Raw genomic sequence first — 19748 nt, forward strand, 5'->3', positions numbered from 1 at the left:
ATCCTTCCTAACCTGTGGTTCCCAGAACTGTTGATAGTATTCCAGGTTTGGTCTAACCAAGGCTTTGTGTAGCTGTGGCATAACTTTTACTCCCTTGTGTTTCAGTCCTCTAGATATAAAGGCCAGCATTCCATTATCCTTTTTGATTATTTTCTGTACCTGTTCGTGACATTTTAATGATCTATATACTTGAACTCCCAAGTGTCTTTGGACCTCCACTAGTTTTTCACCATTAAGAAAGTACTCCGTTCTATCCCTTTTAGGTCCAAAGTGGATGACCTCACATTTGCCTAGATTGAAATCCATTTGCCAAACTTTTGCCCATTCACTTTATTAATATCTTTCTTTAATTTTATGCTTCCATCTACACTGCTTAAAATTCCTACTATCTTTACATCATCAGAAAATTTGGACATGTGGCTTTCTATCCCATTATCTAAGTTGTTAATAAGTATGGTGAATAGTTGAGGCTCCAACACAGATCTTTGCTGGACACAAACTAGTCACATCCTGCCATTAGAGAACCTGCCCATTATCCCTACTCTCTGTCTCCTGTTGCTCAGCCAATTTCCTAACCAGGACAATCACTTGTCTTCAATTCTATGAACTTCAAATTTAGCTAACTTTCTCTTGTAAGGGTCTTTATCAAATGCCTTCTGGAATTCCATGTAAATAATATCCATAGATATTCCCCTGTCGGCTACGCTAATCACCTTTTCAAAAAAAATTCAATCAGGTTTGTCAGGCATGACCTACCCTTTACAAATCCTTGCTGGCTGTCTTTAATCAGCCGAAAATTTTCAAGGTATTCAGACACTCTGTCCTTAATTATAGACTCTAGTAATTTCCCAACAACAGATGTTTGGCTAACTGGTCTATAATTCCCTGCTTTCCCTCTCTCGCCTTTCTTAAATAGCGAGTGACATGCAATTTTCCAATCTAATAGAACGGTTCCTGAATTAAGAGAGCTTTGGAAGATTATAGTTAAGTGGTTGCCTTTTCAAATGCTGGCGGGCTCGGGACCAAGTGAGGGTGCAGATCGTCTCCGGAGCAGTTGGCAATTTTCAATGTGAGGTCGGGATGGGGTGGTGGGGGAGGGCATGGGGAAGCTGCTTGTCTCCAATTAAGGGCCAATTAAGCTCATGGAGGAGCTTGTTAAGGAGTGTTCACACTGTAATTTTCAATTAGGATTCCAGCGAGCCTGACCAGTCTGAAACATGATAGTGCACAACTGTCGGGCTCACAGTGGGCAGAGGGCAAACTTTATTGTTGGAAGATGAAATGTTTTGGGCCCACAGGGATCTTGTAGCGGGCAAAATACAGGACCTTTTTTAAATTTTGGAATACTTTTTTATTCTTCTGGCCCTCCAAGGAGCTGCCTGCTCTCTTTGACAAGGCAGTGACTGGCCCCATCATGGCTGTCACCTGCCTTTGTCACTTGCACTCTGCAGGCAGCTCCCGCCTCCTGCAGACGCTTGGCGCCACTAATTGAGCACCTTCTGCCCAATTATGGCATTAACATTTAAAGAATATGCTGCATTCGTGATGCAGCTGAGATGTAGGATTGGGACCCAGAAATCATCCAGGCATCATGTTCCCAACCCCGTTTTGAAAATTCAGCCAATGGTATCTGCAATGTTCTCACATACCTTCTTCAAAAACCTGGGATATAAACCATCTGGTCCTGGAGGTTTGCTGCTCTTTAATGCTATTATTTTCTTTGTTACTGTTATTTTCCTAATATTAATTTTGGTGAGTCCCTCTCCTTGATTCGGTACTAGTTTCCTTGGCATGTCCAGCATGCTGACCTCTTCCTCTACTGGAAATACTGACACAAAGTAACTATTTAATGTCTGCATTTTCCTTATTTTCATTGACAATATCATCGTTACCAGTTTTCAAGGCCCGCTTTGCTCCTGACTGCCTTCTTTTTACTAATATAATTGTAAATTTTTTTGTGTGGCTTTCGATATCTCTTGCAATTTTCTCTTCATACTCCCTTTTGCAGCCCTCTATATCTGTTTTTCTACCCTTTACATCTTTCCCATTCACCAGCATCTGTGCTATTTTTTGCATTTTTGTATGCTTTCTCTTCTAAAGTTATGTTGTCTCTTACCTCTTTAGTTGGCCGTTTTTTTTGGCAAGTAGAGATAAGGAAATATAAATCATATTAATTTTTTTGAACACCTCCCCACTGATTACCTGTTGTTTTATCCATTAATAGATTTGTCCAGTTTACTGTGAACAGTCTCTGTCTCATCGCATTGAAGTCTGCCTTAGCTAAATCTGGAATCTTAGTAAATGTTTCAAACACTATGTTGAACTTGATCATATGATTGCAATCAGATAAATGTTCACGCATTGTTAGGTTGATAACTAAATATTGCTCATTACTCATTACTATTATGGCATGCTGCTTTTTGGTTCTTGGACATCTTGGGCAGGATTTCAATTTAGGGTTTGGGACCCTGACATCGCATTCATTTTTGGGTCCCAACCCTGCACCATGTTGGCAACATGCATGCATTGCACGTTTAATATGGTAAGGAGTTAATTGACCTAGAGTCGTGTTTGCGGCATGGCCTGCGTGGGAAGGAGGTGGGACACAGGCAGCAGTGGGCCTGATTTAAAGGGTGAGTGGCAGCCATTGCTGTGGTTACCATTCATCCCCATGATACAAGGAGGAGCTGAACAGAGGGCAGTGGGAAGAGAGGGCCTCCATGCTAGGGCAGCATCCCTACCTCCTCCCCCCCACACCACCCCCAGTTTTTCTGACGCCTCACTTGGGGTGCTGTTGGAGGCGATGACTGAACAGAGAAATATCCTGATCCCTGCCGGCAACAACAGAAAACCTGCAAGGCTCACCAAGAGGGCATGGGTGGAGGTGGTTCACAAGGTCAGTAGCAGAGCAGTGATGAAGAAGAACTGGGTTCAGTGCTGGAAACATTTCAATGATGTGCTTAGGTCTGGCAAAGTGAGTCCAAAGGTAGACCCAATGGCATGCCTCCTGATCAGGGGTCACCAGGATGCAAAAGAGAGGGGCATCCTGAGGAGGCATACTGATCTCCTGACCATGGGAGAGATGTGTGCTCAGCAGCCTTGATGACCCTTGAACATAGATCAGAACCCTCTTGCTGCTGGACAGGAGGCTGGAGTGCAGACTGCAGCAGCGTATGCGAATGGAAAGCTGCCAGTGGTGAGGGCGAGAGGCACTGTCCTAACTGCATCCTTCTTCATCTGACAGGCCAAACAGGAGAACAACATCAGGAGAGTGAAAGGGCATGTCTGGACAGTAGGATACCTCAGCTCACGTCACTGATGCATTTTGAGGAGCTGGCACTTCGTCTGGCCAGAGAGACAAACCACCAGGACTTTGGAAATGGAGAAATGGGAGTCCAATATAGACAAGGTGAAAAGATCTTAACATCTCCAGGTTCAGGGGATGCATGGCAATGCTCCCTGTGCAACGAGCTGTCAATGCATAAGCTGTCATCTCAATATTTTAAGTAGCGGAAGCATCTGTTTTCTGTCCCAATCTCTCATGATCACCTTCCCTTATGTCTCCCACAGGGCGAGCTGCAGAGGGGCAGGAGTCCACACAATGCCAACAAGTTCCCGAGGGATCAGGGGAGGAAGACACCTCAGAGTCTGCACTGTCACATCTTTCTTGTGCACCCTCCACCAGCACCGATACATGTATCTTTGTGGGTCCTTGCATGTTATTGAAGATGAAGAGGCGCACATCACATCAGAGCAGGAGGATACAGGGGAGGCAGAGTCAGCTGTGGCCAGATCCCCTCAGAGGATGGAGGACAGGCACAGCCCTGCTCAGCAGGGTGGAGATGCAGAGCCTCGGGGGTCACGAAACAGGTGGCTCTACCTGGAGAACCAGTATGAGATGTGTGCCCACATATCGGAGTTACCTGAGGCACTGTGAAGTCATGGGATGAGAATGGAGGATTGATTTAATCTCATGCTCCACATTGTCTCAGTGCTTTGAGTGCATGAGCTCCTCCATTGAGAGAGTGGCCAACCTCATGGAGAGCCATATGCAGCATCACTGAGTGAATTTAGGAGCAATGCACTGACATGCATACAAGGCATGCCACTGTCTGCAGCATTGACTGATCAGTGGTACAAATGGCAAAACAAAGCCTAGAGTGAATGCCAGCTGTGTGCCAGCTGGTGTTTCCCTCTAGTGATCAAGGGCATCATGAAAGGGCTGAGGTGGCAATAGTTGGTGATGAGGGGGCCACCCCTCATGGGGCTCTGTCATCATCATCTGTCTCCACAGTCTGTCCGATGACTGAAGCATCTGTAGAGTTTCGCACTGTGACTGCAGTGATGCCAGTGCAGCAGCCTTTGGAGGTGCCGCTCCCCCTGGTGGGCACCTCCCCCACCCCCCGGCACCTCCACGACGAGGCCGACCGCCATGGGCAACTCAGACCTAGACAGGCACTAGCTAGCAGTCTGCCTTCAAGTAATCCTGAGCCACAGGGGGAGCAGCTCATAGGAGTGCTATGAGCGGAGGCCACTGCATTGGTAATGTCACTTTGTGGGTCACTTGGGTGTGTCTGTTGTAAATAATATCACACTGTAATTTGATAAAGCACTGGACATGTTGCACTAAGGCAGATTTGTGAGTTTTAATTTCATCATGGCAAAAGGCAGGAGAATGGAAAATAAGGATTAGCAGAGCAAAGGAGTGTGTCGGGGAAGTATGTGTCAGATGGAGACTCTGGAGCCTTGCAGTGTTTGTGCCATTGGGAGGTTGCTGACTTTTGCTCTTAATGGATGCTTGCTATCACTCAGATGAAGGAGAATCTCCTCTCCATATGTTCTGTAGACTGACTATCACTCATTTTAAACCTGTGTGGATCAGAGTGGCCCTAGTGTCCCTGCCATCCGGATTAGTATTCCGTCTCCTGAGCCTACCACAGCAATATCCCTGCAAAGCATGGAGCTGTTCTCTAGTTTTCCTTCAGCCTCCTCCTCATCCTCCTCTTCTTCCTCCTTTTCCTCATCCTTTTCCTCCTCTGAAGAGCTGTGCCATTTAGCTTCTCCCTGTTCAAGGTTCACACCTCTCTGGAGGACCAATGTTATGAAATGTGCATCAGATCATCACAATGCATAAGACCCTTGAGGGAGTTTACTAGAGGGCATCACTTGACCGGTCAAGGCACCTGAACCTCATCGTCAGGAGGCTGATGGCCTGCTCAATGATGGCCCTTGTTGCTAAGGTGGCATCAGTTGTAGTGTCTCTCAGCCTCCGTGACGGGGTAACGCACCAGATTCATCAGCCATCTCCTCACTGGATGAGCCTTATCCATTCACAGCCATCCATGGATTTCTGAAGGCTCCATGAAAAGCTGCAGCTATAATTGCCGAAGGGTGAAGGCGTCATGGCAGCTTCCAGGATAGCATGCACACACTTGCAAACAGCTCTTGTTGTGGTCGCAGACCAGCTGAACATTTAGGGAGTGGAATCCCTTCCTATTGAGGAATCTCCCTGGCTGGTCAGTCAGTGCCTTGATGGCCACATGGATGCAATTGATAATCCCTTCACCTGAGGGAATCTGGTGATGGAGGCAAATCCACTGCCCTTTGACCTTGAGTGCCGCTATCCACCTTGAATTCAGTGTAATCCCCTGTCCTCTCAAACAGAGCTTCCATTACCTCTGTGATGCAATGATGTGCTGCTGCCTGCAAGATGCCACCAAGGTCTGCTGCTGCTGCTTGCAAGGACCAGGTTGGAAAAAAATGCAAGGCCACTATGACATTTACAGTCATGGGAAGGCCATGGCGATGGCTCCTGCGGACCCTCAGATGACCCTCAATGAGTTCACACAAGTCAGCTACCATCTGCTTGGAATGGCACAGCCTTCTGCAGCACTGAAACTCCGCTATGTCCAGGCAGCTTCACCTTTGGAGGTAGACCCTCTGGATGAGGGTATCACCTTCATTGCCTTCTTGTTCCTCATTCCTGACCCCTGCATCCCTGTTGCCCAGGGTCGGCCTCTGCTCCTGCAGATGCTGTTCCTCATCATTAGTTGATCCTATCTTGGAGTAGCTTAATCCCATGTCCTTTCTTCCTTTCTGTTGGAATGTATAGTCTTCCTGAATACCTGTCTCATGAATCTATGAGGCCCATAAGCAGAGGGACCTGTCCACATCCTCAAAGCCACAACCCCCTCCCTCACCAGACCCCTCCCCCCCCCACCGCACTGTCACCACCCCAAAATGCCCTTGTCAAGAGTGAGGAGGTATGACTGATAATTCTCCTGACTGTACAACTGGTTTCCTGTGAATGAGGGCCTTCTCTGAGCCTTCCCTCTTTGATGGAGTTTCATGCCTCTACCTCGCTGTTCTGAGTGGTTTCCCACTTTGTTTGCACCTCCTCCCTGTTGTGGTTTGGACCCTGCGTGGGTCCAAATTTAGAACTGGCCCTTCACGAGCTGACAACAAGCTAGTTAAGTGGTTTAAATGGCCATTTAGTGATCTTGGGCAGGTTGGCCCCTCCGGCTCTCAGCAGAGCCTCTTAAAATTTGTGCATGCTGGTTTCACATTAGGAAACCAGCACGCCCTTGCATTGAAATAAAAATCCTGTCCATTGTTGCAGAAAACTATCTTGGACACACTCAAGAAATTCAGTACCTTTCTGACATGTGCTGGTCTGCTTATCCCATTCTACATGAAAGTTAAAATACCCCAATAAAATCACTCTGTCTTTGCTACGTGCTTGTCTAATCTCTGCAATTATACAATGTACCATTTAACAGCCTCTACCTGGGGCCTAAACACAGCTCCCACTACAGTCTTAGATCATGTTCTATTTCTTAATTCTACCCAGAAAGGTTCAACTGCCTGCTTACCTCTCATTATAACCTCTCTTATCATTGAAGTGATTTCATCCTTAATCATGAAGGCTACTTCTTCCCCTCTACCATTTTCCCTGTATTTCCTGGACACCTTAGAACCTGGTAAATTTAGTTTGCAGTACTGATCGTCATGCAGCCATGTTTCAGCAATGGCTATCATGACATACCCTCCAAGTTGAATTTGCACTTAGAATTCATTCGATTTGTTCCTTATACTCAGTGTGTTTGTATAAAGAACACTTAATTTGGGCCACTCCCCCTAACCTGTCATTCTGCTCTCATGTTTTACCCTGTCCATTAGTAGAACAAAATAAAGTACACAGCAAAAATTGGAATTTCAGCTAAAAGGGAACATTTACTTAGGCATCAGTTATTTCCAATATCTGCAACAGTAAGGACCGCTGAATAAAGAGAATGGTAGAATTTGAGAACTCTGAGGGACTGTAGAGCTTTTCACACATATTAATTGTAACTTTGTTGACATGCATAAACTGCTTCAGTCCTCATGGAAGTGAAAAATACATGTAAAGATTTTTAAAACTATTTTAAGGATGTTTCTAGTCAAATAACAAGGAATGTTATATTAAGAATACGTTTGAAGGGCAAACCCCTCGTACAACAGTTGTAGATAGTGGATTTGGAATATGTTGCTGGCCTTTGCAGAGAATACTTATATTGCAATGAACCTCTTAGAATATTCAAAGGTGATATTCCTCCTGATGCCTGTATTGGTAAAAGCACTACTCAGTGTGGAACTGAGCTTTGCATATTAGGAAGGTTGCAAATTCAATCCCTGGTTCCTGCTGAATTAGCAGATCTACCATGGGATGATTAATAGGGGTGACCTTTGTCAGGGAGAAGGGAAGAAAAAAGTCAGCCAGGGTTCTTGCTGAAAATTGCATATGCATTGATATCTGGTGAAGACAGAGTTGGTTGCGGATCTATATGGTTGACAAGTCTGCTGATGCTCGAGCATTTATTTCTAAGTTATTTTCTCTTGAGACCCCTCCCACCTTACTTAATGGATCATTGTCTTTATGAAACATGCCTGTGTCATTTGGAGATTGTATTGTGACAAAAGAAAAATGTTGCATTTATATAGCACCTTTCATGACCTCATAATATCCCCAAATGCTTCACAACCAATGAAGTGTAGTCATTGTTATAATGTAGGGAAATGTAGCAACCAATTTTCACATAATGTGATCCCACAAACAACAATGAGATAAATGACCAGATAACAGGTTGCTTTTGAGTGATGTTGGTCGATAAATAAATGTTTACCAGAACATCCCTTGCATTTCTTTTTTGAAAAGTGCCATGGGATCTTTTATGTCCATTGCAGAGGCAGATGGGGCCTCAGTTTAACATCTCAGCTAAAAGATGGCACCTCCAACAGTGCAGCACTCCCTCAGTACTGCACTAGAGTGCCAGGCTGGATTATGTGCTCAAATCTCTGTAGGGGAGGGGGGCTTGAAACTATGACTGTCTAACTCAGGTAGGAGTGCTGCCACTGACCCTAAGCTGCACACAACACACTTATTCCTTATAGGTTTCTGTTCCTCATAGATAATCAAATTATAATGCTGTTTTTTCTGACATATTTTCTTTCAGTGAAACAATTATGTTCCTTCATGAGATATTTTACCAAGGACTAAAAGCACGGATAGCTAACTGGCCTACACTGGTGTTAGGTAAGAACTGGTTAATGTACAGACTGGGAAAACATGCTGAAAAGTGCTGTAAGTATGGTTGAGCATAAGCTGCAATTTGTCAGTCAGCTCCTTAAAGGTAATTGAATTTATTACGCTTGTGTGAAGATTAAAAATTGTATTACTACTGGGGGTTAAAATCACAGTGACAACTAACATCAACTTTGTTGGGTTATTTGTTAAAAGTTACATTTATTACCTTTTCCCTTTGGCGATAGGACAAATAGATAAATATTTCCTATTTACAAGGATACCATAATTTATGAGACTTTGTCACTTGCCAAGTATCTGATCAACCTGATTATAGGGATATTTATTGTAGCATGCAGCTATCTTTACTGCCTGGGTGTTGAACAGCATCTGGGCAGAGCACAGAAAGGAAATGTGTCTGGGTGGATTGCATGCTGGAAACGGAACCCGCCAGGATTTTCCTTCCATTGGATTCTGTGCGATCTTGCCTGCCACATTTTCCTTTCTGTGCTCTGCCCAGGCTATACTTAACACCCAGACAGTAAAGATGAAAATCTACCAGCACAATTATTAAATATCACACTGCCAGTCACAACCTATCCTTTATACAACAGCTAACTTTGAAGCAATGAAAATGGTAGACTTATATAAAAAATTTATATGACTCTGTAAAGCCTGTGCCCCTCAACGGTGTATCGTATTATTCATTTACAATCCATCAGCTGTTTTTCTGACTTAAACCAAGGAAAGATAAATGTTATTGATTACACAAAACAGAAGACAAACAAAAAACATATCTGCCAACAGAATAATGGATGAGTAGAACAAACTCAGCCAGCAATGGCACAGCCATGGCAGAGGGAAGTAGCATATTCTTTCTTGCACAAGTATTCTGGTCCAGATCAGAAAATGAAGAGCTTTCTGTTTAAATTGCAGGTAATCACTTTTACTGAGCAAACTAGATTTCCAACCATTGGACACAACTTGTGAGTTTACTTGTGACTTATGACGAGTAATTTTCCAGCTGTGCTGGAACCTCACCCACCAAGAATTCATCTGAGAATCTCGGTCAAGCTGTGCACAATTTTCTGACCATTAAGTTAAATCATACCCTAATTTTCCAATGTACTTGTCCAATTGGATGAAGCTACTTGATAGTAGTTCAATTTTGGAGAATTGCTCGCATCATATATTAACAATATAAAGTACAAATCCTGTCTTAGTTCATCTCATCCATTATTCTTTATTGGAGGTGAAATGCCTCAGCTGTTGCAGCAGACGCCTACCGTAACTTTGACAGAGGTTCTGGACCCGGATATTCTAGGTCTTGGACTTGGATTATAGTTTCTAGATGTCCTTCTGAGGCAGATCGTCTGCCTCTCCCTACAAGGTCATTGACATTAGAGGTGGGGGGAGGGGGAGGCGTTACCTAGATTGAGAGTTCTTATACTCACTTTCCTTCAGGACCTGGTGTTATATTGGTGAGTATGCTTGGTCCCATCAGGTGTCCCTCTCCAGCACCAGAAGGAAGAGGGGCCCAGTATGGGGACCAGGCAGTGATAAGGACTTGGACTTTTGAAACTGAGAGAAATTTTTTATTTTGCATTACATGTCACCCCTGACACAGAGGACATCCATTTACCTCTTTTGAGAGGGCGGGGAGGAGGCACTGAGGGGACCTAGTTCCTCTCCAGTCAAGTAAACGTCAGGTGGTCTCATCAGTGGGGGCTGCTGCAGATGTGCTCCCAACCCACCTAACACCCCATTTAAGGTCCCTTTTTATGGACCCCACTACAGAGGAGTCAGTGACAGAAGTCACTGGCAGTTGCTGCCCTGGTGTTGCTGGGAATTCCAGGCCTATATCGCTAATATTTTACAAAAGTACCTCTCCTCCTGATGACCTCTAAAGGCCTTTAGCTTCCAATCTCTCCCTCTATTGCAATTATTTTCCTCTTTTTAGTTTATTGAACCACTTTAATGATTACTCCTCTTACATTTTTGCTCCTGTTGCAAACATGTCTTTCTACACATTCTTTCTTTATCTTACATCCTCGCTGTGTTGAAATCAGGATTCATCAGACATTCTACTCATTCTGTTCTAAGGCCTAAGAACCATGGAACAGCTCACTTCCTCAGTTTTCTCCCTCTACAGGCTTTTAAATCCCAGGGTCATATAACCACTATTCCACCTCTGTCCTACTCTTTTCAACCTTGGTGGTGAGCTGTACTGTGGGCCTTGACTATTTATCAGCTTTCCTAATTTTACAAAAGATGCATATTTAAGTAAATTGTTAACTTTTAGAAATTTGGCTGTCAACCACTCACTTATTGGTGTCATTTACTTTAGGCTAACACAATTACATCACTAAACAGTAAAGTGTTGCATTTTGATGTGTATACTGTGGAGATTATGATAGAAAACAAAGGCATTGGTGAATGTTCAAATATACTGTGATGACTGTATTGGTATATTCATGATGTGCCTTATACACTTTAATAAAAGGTCACGTTTACATGCTGACTACAAATTCTGTCAAGTAGGAATGACCCTGCACTAATTACTATTTCCAGTGTGCTACTTCAGGCTCATTTTCAGAACGAGCTCTTGTGAAAATGAACTGTCCAAATTTCCTGCTACCCTGATTTTTCTGCCTGGTTGTTTTGATGGAAGGATAACTACCAGGTGCCGAATGCAGAAGTGGACCCTATGTTCCTACAATGTTTGGGGCTGAAGAATCTGACAGTGTTAAAGTAGCCGAATGCACCAGAGGAGTTTTAGTCGTAAGTAGGTAGGGACTGGGCAAGGGTGCGGTGGAGGTGGGGGGGAAGACATTTTTGAGATAAGAGAAACTTAGCTCAGTGATACAGAAGGAAACTGAAAGAATTGGTCTACTATATTGCTATTGGTCTGCTTGTGCATCTTGGAAAGGAGGTAGAAGTAGGCTGTACAAAGTTGTTGGATGCAGTGGGGCGAAAATCTCCAGAAGAGATGAGACAGGTCACAGTCTGAGAAATAATGGCTTAATTTTGGATAGTGAAGTCATGATTCAGAGAGAAATACGAGGAGTCATCGGGGAGATAGCAATTAGCAATTGACCTCAGCACAGTAGGAGCCCTTCTACCAGACAACAACAACCCTGTTTTATCTCAGCAGGTTTGCTGGTGATGCCAACGTTTGAACTGAGGGAATGAAGTGCTGCAAGTTTAAAGTGAGATGAATTACAATGAGTAAGGAGGTTGGAGAAACTGAGATGGCTGATATCAACACCATAGAACCATAGAAAAATTACAGTATAGGAGGAGGCCATTCAGCCCATCGTGGCCATGCTGGCTGAACAAACTAGCTACCCAATCAAATCCTACCTTCCAGAACTTAGTCCATAACCTTGCCGGTTACAGCACTTCAGGTGCATGTCCAGGTACCTTTTAAAAGAATTGAGGGTTTCTGCCTCCACCACCGATCCTGGCAGTAAATTCCAGACACCCTCTGGGTGAAAAAGCTTTTCCTCATGTCCCCTCTAATCCTTTTACCGATCACCTTAAATCTGGGCCCCCTGGTAATTGACCTCTCTACTAAGGGAAACAGGTCCTTCCTGTCTCTATCTAGGCCCCTCATAACTTTGTACACCTCAATTAAGTCACCCCTCAGCCTCCTCTGTTCTAAGAAAAACAACCCTAGCCTCTCCAATCTTTCCACATAGCTGCATTTTTCACACCCTGACAACATTCTTGTAAATCTCCTCTGTACTCTCTCAGAGCAATTATGTCCTTCCTGTAATGTGGTGACACAATACTTCAGCTGTGGCCCAACCAGGGTTTTATACAGTTCCAGCATTACATGCCTGCTTTTGTATTCTATACAGAATACAAAACAGTAGTCCTCGATGTGCAGACAGCAAGTGTGAGGAGGAATAATGACTTGGCAGTGATGACCCCAAGATGAAATAGGAGGCTGAAATTCAACGTCATGCTTGAAGAATTTGGATATAGTTCCAGAAGGGGGAGAAACAAATCTAGGGCTGAATTTTGTTGAGGTCCTGACTTTGGGATCCATGGCGGAGGGGGCTGGAAGACCGTATCAGTAGTGGCCCGCCACGGAGTCCGATGCTGAGAGTGCCGTGCCCGATCTTCCCGGCGGTGGCGAGGCTCCGTGGCAGCCTTGCTGCTGCTGGGTGACGGGACCTGACTTTAAAGATTTAAATAAAGTAAATCAATACATTTAAATAGAATTGACAGCTATCTTACCAGTTGCCTGGGATCTTCAATGCAGCAGCCGGCACTCTCAGGCCTTCACTTTCCCGTTAAGCGAAAGCTGGCGCCACTGAGGTGGGGAAGGGGAGTTACTTTGGATTTTTAGTGTCGTGGGGGATTGGTAACGCAGTCAAATTAGCATGTATAGTGTTTGGGATGGAGAGAAGGGCTGAGTGCTATGTTTTGAACAGTTGGTGGGGGGAAGGACAAATCTTCCATGTAAGTGTTTTGGTGGGGGTGGTGGGGTAGGGTGTAGAGGGTAACTATTATATGCAAGTGTTATGGGGGGGGGCAAAGGGGCGATTTTTTTTGCAATGTACTGGGGGGTGGTACGAATTTAAATATTTAAGATTAGCAGCAAATCTGGTTGTCCTTTAAAAATGGTGCCTGCCCCTGTGCAGGGGCAGCTGACTCCATTGCCAGCAACACTGAGCCCGCCCTCACCATGTGATTGGGGAGCGCAGCCAAACTGGCCTATTATCTTGAGCCACCGCGCGCTGGATCGTGGCAGCATGGTGGCGCACGGCCTGCATGTGCGAGCTGCCATTTTTTTCACTCGCCATTGCTCCTGGCGGCGGGAACGTTAAATCCAGCCGCTAGTGTGGGAAGAGAGAAAGGGGGGAAAGGTCATTTAACCATTTTTTTTTACTTTATCAGGACAAAATGGCAGGATTCCTTTTGAAGTACACCAAATAAATTTTAGGCAGTTCCATATGGTTAAGAATTAATATTGTATTTTTTGAGGCTTTGCGCAAAGTTGCAACATTCTTTCAGGCAGTATTTATGACATCCTGGTGTTATTCAGGCACAGCCAATCCATTTCCTTTCTAACAAACAAAAACTGAGGTTCTTCGAAAGAACAAAATGACAGCAGGTTGTAGTTTAACTGAAAACAGAACAACTTCGGAAATCGTGTCTCAATGAAGCATTTCAGATAGGTTATGAATTTTCAAGATGTAAGTAAGTATTCTCTAGTTGTTACAGAGTTAGAAGATATTAAAATGATGCAGATCATACCATTCCTATGGATACCAAATAATGTGGTTCCTGCTGTAAAAGTGTGTGAAATAACTGCTGTGATTAAATGTAATGGTTTTGTTTCCTTTTTCAGCTGACTTATTTGACATTTTATTACCAATGCTGAATATTTACCAAGAGTTTGTCAGGAACCACCAGTACAGTCTGCAGGTATTAGCAAACTGTAAGCAAAACAGAGATTTCGACAAGCTGCTGAAACAGTATGAATCAAACCCAGCATGTGAGGGTCGGATGTTGGAGACCTTTCTTACATATCCAATGTTTCAGGTAAAATTCAACTCTGATGATGAACTTTTGGTGTAGCTTATCAGATACACAGGCATAGCCATGTAGGGTGTCAAGTGTAGACCTCTGGGTTTCAGAGGCTCCACAAAACCCAATACTTCACTCTGTTGCCATTGCTGTGTAACCAAAATTTAACCAACTTAATGACAATCAAGTTTTTTGACTGACAGGGGTCCTGTGTTGATGATGATGGTGATGTCTCATTAGAATATTATGGTTTCTGACGCAGTCAGTCGAGGCTGAAGAAATGTGGTTTTGGTTTCCACTGGTTAATTTATTAGAATTGTAGTATTATTATTTCTCTGGAAACCTAACTTCCCAATGTTCTATCATTAGCCTCAAAATTACTCTATGCGAAGATAAGTGTATGAGCACTTAGCACTTAGGTCTCAAATTTGTTTCATCACTATTGTACCAGAGGCAATAAATTGCTTGATGTGTCTGTTAAAATAACAAAAAGTAATCTGATATGAAAATATCAAGCATTTGTAAGCAAATCTTCGTACACAGTAAGGGTAATTTTCACCTTCGCAACTGGGTGGCAATCTGGCAATATTTGGATCTCCTGTCCATTCTAGGACACATCCAATTTTCATCCCATTGATTCCAAAGTCGAGCAGGTTTTGCAAAGGACAGGTAATCCGATCTGCCAGAGTAAACCCAGGCAGTGAAGGTGAAAACTATCCCCAGTAATTTCATGACCAATGTTGTTCACAAGCAATTATAACCAGAGTATCTGATGTATATATTCTCTTATTTTCTTAGAGTTTGACTGCTATAAAATTCAGTGACTACCACGCACATGCATATGGGGAGGTGTGGTGGAGTAGTGGTGGTGTCACTGGACTAGTAACCAGAGGCCTAGGCTAATGCTCTGGGGACATACGTTCAAATCCCATCATGGCAGATGGTGAAATTTGAGTTCAATTAATAAATGAAATCAGGGCGGCACAGTGGCGCAGTGGTTAGCACCGCAGTCTCACAGCTCCAGGGACCCGGGTTCGATTCTGGGTACTGCCTGTGCGGAGTTTGCAAGTTCTCCCTGTGTCTGTGTGGGTTTTCGCCGGGTGCTCCGGTTTCCTCCTACAGCCAAAGACTTGCAGATGATAGGTAAATTGGCCATTGTAAATTGCCCCTAGTATCAGTAGGTGATAGGGAATATGGGATTACTGTAGGGTTAGTATAACTGGGTGGTTGTTGGTCGGCACAGACTCGGTGGGCCGAAGGGCCTGTTTCAGTGCTGTATGTCTAAATAACAATAAATAAAAAATAAATTTAAAAAAGCTAGTCTAATGGTGACCCTGAAACCATTGTTGATTGTTGTAAAAATGCATCTGGTTCACTAATGCCCTTAAGGGAAAGAAATCTACCATCCTTACCCAGTCTGGCCTACATGTGACTCCAGACCCACAGCAATGTGGTTAACTCTTAAATGCCCTCTGAAAGGGCAATTAGGGATGGGCAATAAATGTAAGCCTAGCCAGTGACCCCCACATCCTCTGAACAAATAAATAAACACACACGTTAATCTGTTCATTGTCTATCAATTGTTTGATTATATGCAGATGGAGGGTGTTAATTGGGGTCTTAGTTGAGCACTTATAAGCAGACACTTACTGAGAGTGGTGGAGGGGTTGAGTGATGAGCTACATGTTTGTAATCCTTTTACTCTGTACAATAAATGTGAAACTGAGTAAAGATAGGCTCCAGAATTATCCTTTCATAACAAGCTTTCTGGAGTTTAACATGGTAGCAGAAGATGGTTGCCTAAAGCTAAAGGTTGGAAACTAGGAATTTCTTTCACATAGAAAACTAAAATCTCAAGTGCTTTTGTGGAAAATATGGCAGAAAGCAAGTGTAAATTGTCAGGGTATGATTACCCTCCGATGTTCTCTGAGTCTGAACCATATGACCAGTGGAAGAATGAAGTGGATATGTGAACACAGGTTACATCTCTACCAAAGAGAAATCAAGGTATGTCCTTGGCGTTGTTACTTTCTACCAAATGTAAGATCAGAAGTAAAGTGTTTTGTGAACTGGATGCTTGTCAGTTGGATACTGATGAAGGGCTGGATCTTCTGTTAGAATTCTTGAATGAAATTTACAAGAAAGATGACCTATTGAAAGTGTATGATGCATTGACAGACTCCGTTAGATTTCGGAAAACAGATGGTTATTCAATGGAGGAATATATCATGGACTTTAAGAGACTGTATAGAAGATTGAGGAAATTCAATTTGGAGATCCCTGGTTCAGTGCTAGCATTTAAATTGCTAGATTATGTGAGGGTGTCGCTTATGGACAGGCTCCTGGTTCTAACTGGGGTTCGGTTCTTGGACAAAGACTCCCTGTTGAATCAAATGTCTGCTGCCTTAAAGAAATTCCTCAGGAAACAGTCATTTCCTGCAGCCCTGGTAGAACAAACAGGGCATTCTATGGTGACACAAAGAATGGAGGACTCGTTGTTTACTAGATTTCAAAATGGTCCAGATAACTGGAAGCAGTCATAAGTACAATGGAAGAGTTAAAGACAGGAGGAATGAGGATGAAAGTACCTTTAGCAGGTCTATTACAGTGGAAGACAGAATTGGAACAGCAATAATTGGGAAATGAATCACAGGAATGCCCAAGGAACAGTTAATAGGTGCTTCAGATGTGACTCAAAGTATCATTAGGCAATGAACTGCCCGAAGTGGAAGGGCAGAGTCTTCGAAATAACACATGATGCAGAGAATTTTGAGGCAGAAGAGGAAGATACTGATGAATCTGAACAAATTGTACCAGTCACAAGGAGTTTTAGTCCTGTGATGAATATGTTAGTTGCGGATTTGTTCAACTGTGCTGTATTGGATAGTACTTGTACGTCGACAGTATGTGGAACTGATTGGTTACAATGTTATCTGGATTCACTTAGTAGTGAGGATTGATGCAAGGTTAAGGAATATAAACGTACTACCAGCTTTAGGTTTGGTGATGACAACACATAGAAGTCACTAAAGAGAGTAGTAATTCCATGTAAAATAGCTGGAGTAAGCCACTTTATCAGAACTGATATAGTCTCCAGTGAGATACCTTTACTGTTGAGTAAGCCTTCAATGAAAAAGGCACAAATTAAACTTGATATGGAGCACGATAAGGCAATTGTTTTTCGAAAGTCGGTGAATATGCAGTTTACCCAGTCAGCGCATTATTGTATACCCTTAACAAAACTTGGTGTTTCTAGTCAGAGTTTTAGAACAGTATTAATGGCATCAGGTGTTAAAAATCAGAGATGACAAAGCAAATTGTCTTTTAAAGTTACACAGACAATTTGCTCACCCTTCTTGTCAGATATTAAAAACCTTGCTAAAGGATGCAGGTGTGATTGATGAAGAGTATACAAGGATAATAGAAGAGATTAGTGAAAAGTGTGAAATCTGTAAAAAGTATCAGAGGACACCATCACATTCCACTGTCAGCCTTCCATTGGCAGGTGACTTTAACGAGGTAGTTCCCATGGATTTAAAGGTGTGGGACAAAGTTAAGAATATTTTCATTCTATATTTTATAGACCTAGATTTAGTCTTTTAGAACGATTTAGTCTTTCTACAATAATAAATAACAAGGACAAAAGGATGATTTTAGACAAAATTATGGAGAAATGGATAGGGGCTGGACTTGGGGCACCAGCTAAGTTTCTGACTGATAATAGAGGGGAATTTGCCAATGATGAGTTCAGAGACATGTGTGAAAACATAAACATTATGGTTATGAATACTGCAGCTGAAAGTCCTTTCAGCAATGGGCACTGTGAAAGGAATCATACAGTGGTTGATGAAATGCTACATAAAATCTTAGCTGACCAGCCAGACTGCTAGTTGACAATCGCGCTGGCATGAGTGGTTCATGCAAAGAGTTCACTTCACATGGTTGGAGGATATAGTCCCTATCAATTGGTCTATGGGCGGATCCCAAATTGTCTTCTGTACTGTGCGACAGTACAGGAAATACTACAATTAGTTCAATTTTTTCTCCACATTTGAATGCTTTGCATGCAGGCTTTCATCAAGGCTGAGGTCTCTGAGAAAATTTCTTTGCATTGTATAAGGCCATCTGAGGCAGAATTTAATTCAGGAGATTTGGTGTATTATAAAAGAGAGGGTCATAGGATATGGAAGGGCCCTGGTAAGGTAATCGGTCGTGATGGTAATACAGTAGTTATCAAGCATGGAAATCAAACTCTTAAGGTTCATTCCCGCAATTGATTGGGGTTGATTACAAAATCTCAGAATCTCAGCAATTGATAGAGGGAAACGATGTACCTTGTACCTCAAATACTCATGTGTTTTGTGATGAAGGTTTTGAGGAACAGAATGAGGTAGATCAAGGGTTGGATAGTAATGTGAGGGATCATGATGCTCAAGAACGAGCTTTCGCATCCAAAGGACAATTGTCCTGAGTAGGGATTCGGGTGACATATATTCCAGAGGGGTGTAATAGATGGATGTATGGAACAATTGTGGGACGTGCAGGAAAATCTAAAGGCAAGTTTAAATATTGGTTAAATGTTCAAGATGATGGCCAAGAAGCAAGGTCCATGGACTGGCAGAATGGGGTGAAAGAGTGGAGGGGAAGAAAGCGCAATGCAATTTCTAATAGTGGGTCTGAAAGTGACTCTTGCCAAAGGAAGTGATCACGTACTGGAGAAAGAGCCTCTGATAATGTGCAAGGAAGATCTCCTAGCAGTGGTCCTGAAAGACATCAAAGTGCTAATAGAGGCCGTAGGTTGAGCAGATTCCACAATGAAACAAAGGCTACGGAGCTGTCTCGGAATAGAACTAGAAGCATAAGTCCTCATGATCATGAAGTTTTAGTGGCTGCCAATAAACTTGAGGATAAACTAATAAGAGAAGCAAAACATAAGGAATTAGAGAGTTGGAGAGAGTTTGGAGTTTAGTCTGAGGTATCAAATAGGGGACGGCCAGCCTTGTCACAATGATGGATTTGTACTGAAAAAGTCCTTCCTGATGGAACTTACAAAGCTAAAGCGAGGCTAGTTGTGAGGGGTTTGAAGAGCAACTGGGTGATACCGATGTTAGAGTGGACTCTCCTACAGCTGGTAAAGTAATCTTGAAAAACTTTTTTTAGCTCTTTTGGCCACATATTCATGGGAGTATAGATCCATTAACATAAAAGCTGCATTTCTGTAGGGTGATACTTTTCAGAGAGAAGTGTTTCTGAAACCACCCAAAGAGGCAGATGCAGAAAGAAAATTATGGAAACTGAACAAATGTGTCTATTGCCTTAATGATGCTTCCCGGGTGTGGTATTTCTCGATGAGATCTGTTTTGTTGAAAATTAGTTCTGTTCAGCTAAAAGCAGATCCTGTAATGTTTTATTGGTATCATAAGAGGAAACTTTCAGGCATCCTCATGATGCACTTTGATGATTTCTTATGGGGTAGTACTGCAGATTTTGAGAAATATGTTATTAATAAGATTAGGGCAGAATTTAAGATTGGGAGTCAGGCTTGTGGGGCCTTTAAATATATTGGCTTAGATATTAAGCAGACGATGTCTGAAATAACATTAAATCAACAATCCTATTTAGAGAGTGTTACTCCCATCCCAGTTAA

General features: G+C 43.0%; 1 protein-coding gene across 2 annotated transcripts in view; it reads left to right on the plus strand.

Moving 5' to 3' along the window:
* rasgrf2b (Ras protein-specific guanine nucleotide-releasing factor 2b) overlaps positions 1-19748 on the plus strand; it is a 323823-nt gene that overhangs the window by 131325 nt on the left and 172750 nt on the right. For both annotated transcript variants that reach the window (XM_068028824.1, XM_068028826.1), the window contains exons 6-7: positions 8493-8572; positions 13923-14116. In XM_068028824.1, the coding sequence (XP_067884925.1) occupies positions 8493-8572; positions 13923-14116 (274 nt within the window). The remainder of the gene's footprint in view (positions 1-8492; positions 8573-13922; positions 14117-19748) is intronic.

This window comes from Heterodontus francisci, chromosome 4, assembly GCF_036365525.1.
Source record: "Heterodontus francisci isolate sHetFra1 chromosome 4, sHetFra1.hap1, whole genome shotgun sequence".
NCBI lineage: Eukaryota > Metazoa > Chordata > Chondrichthyes > Heterodontiformes > Heterodontidae > Heterodontus > Heterodontus francisci.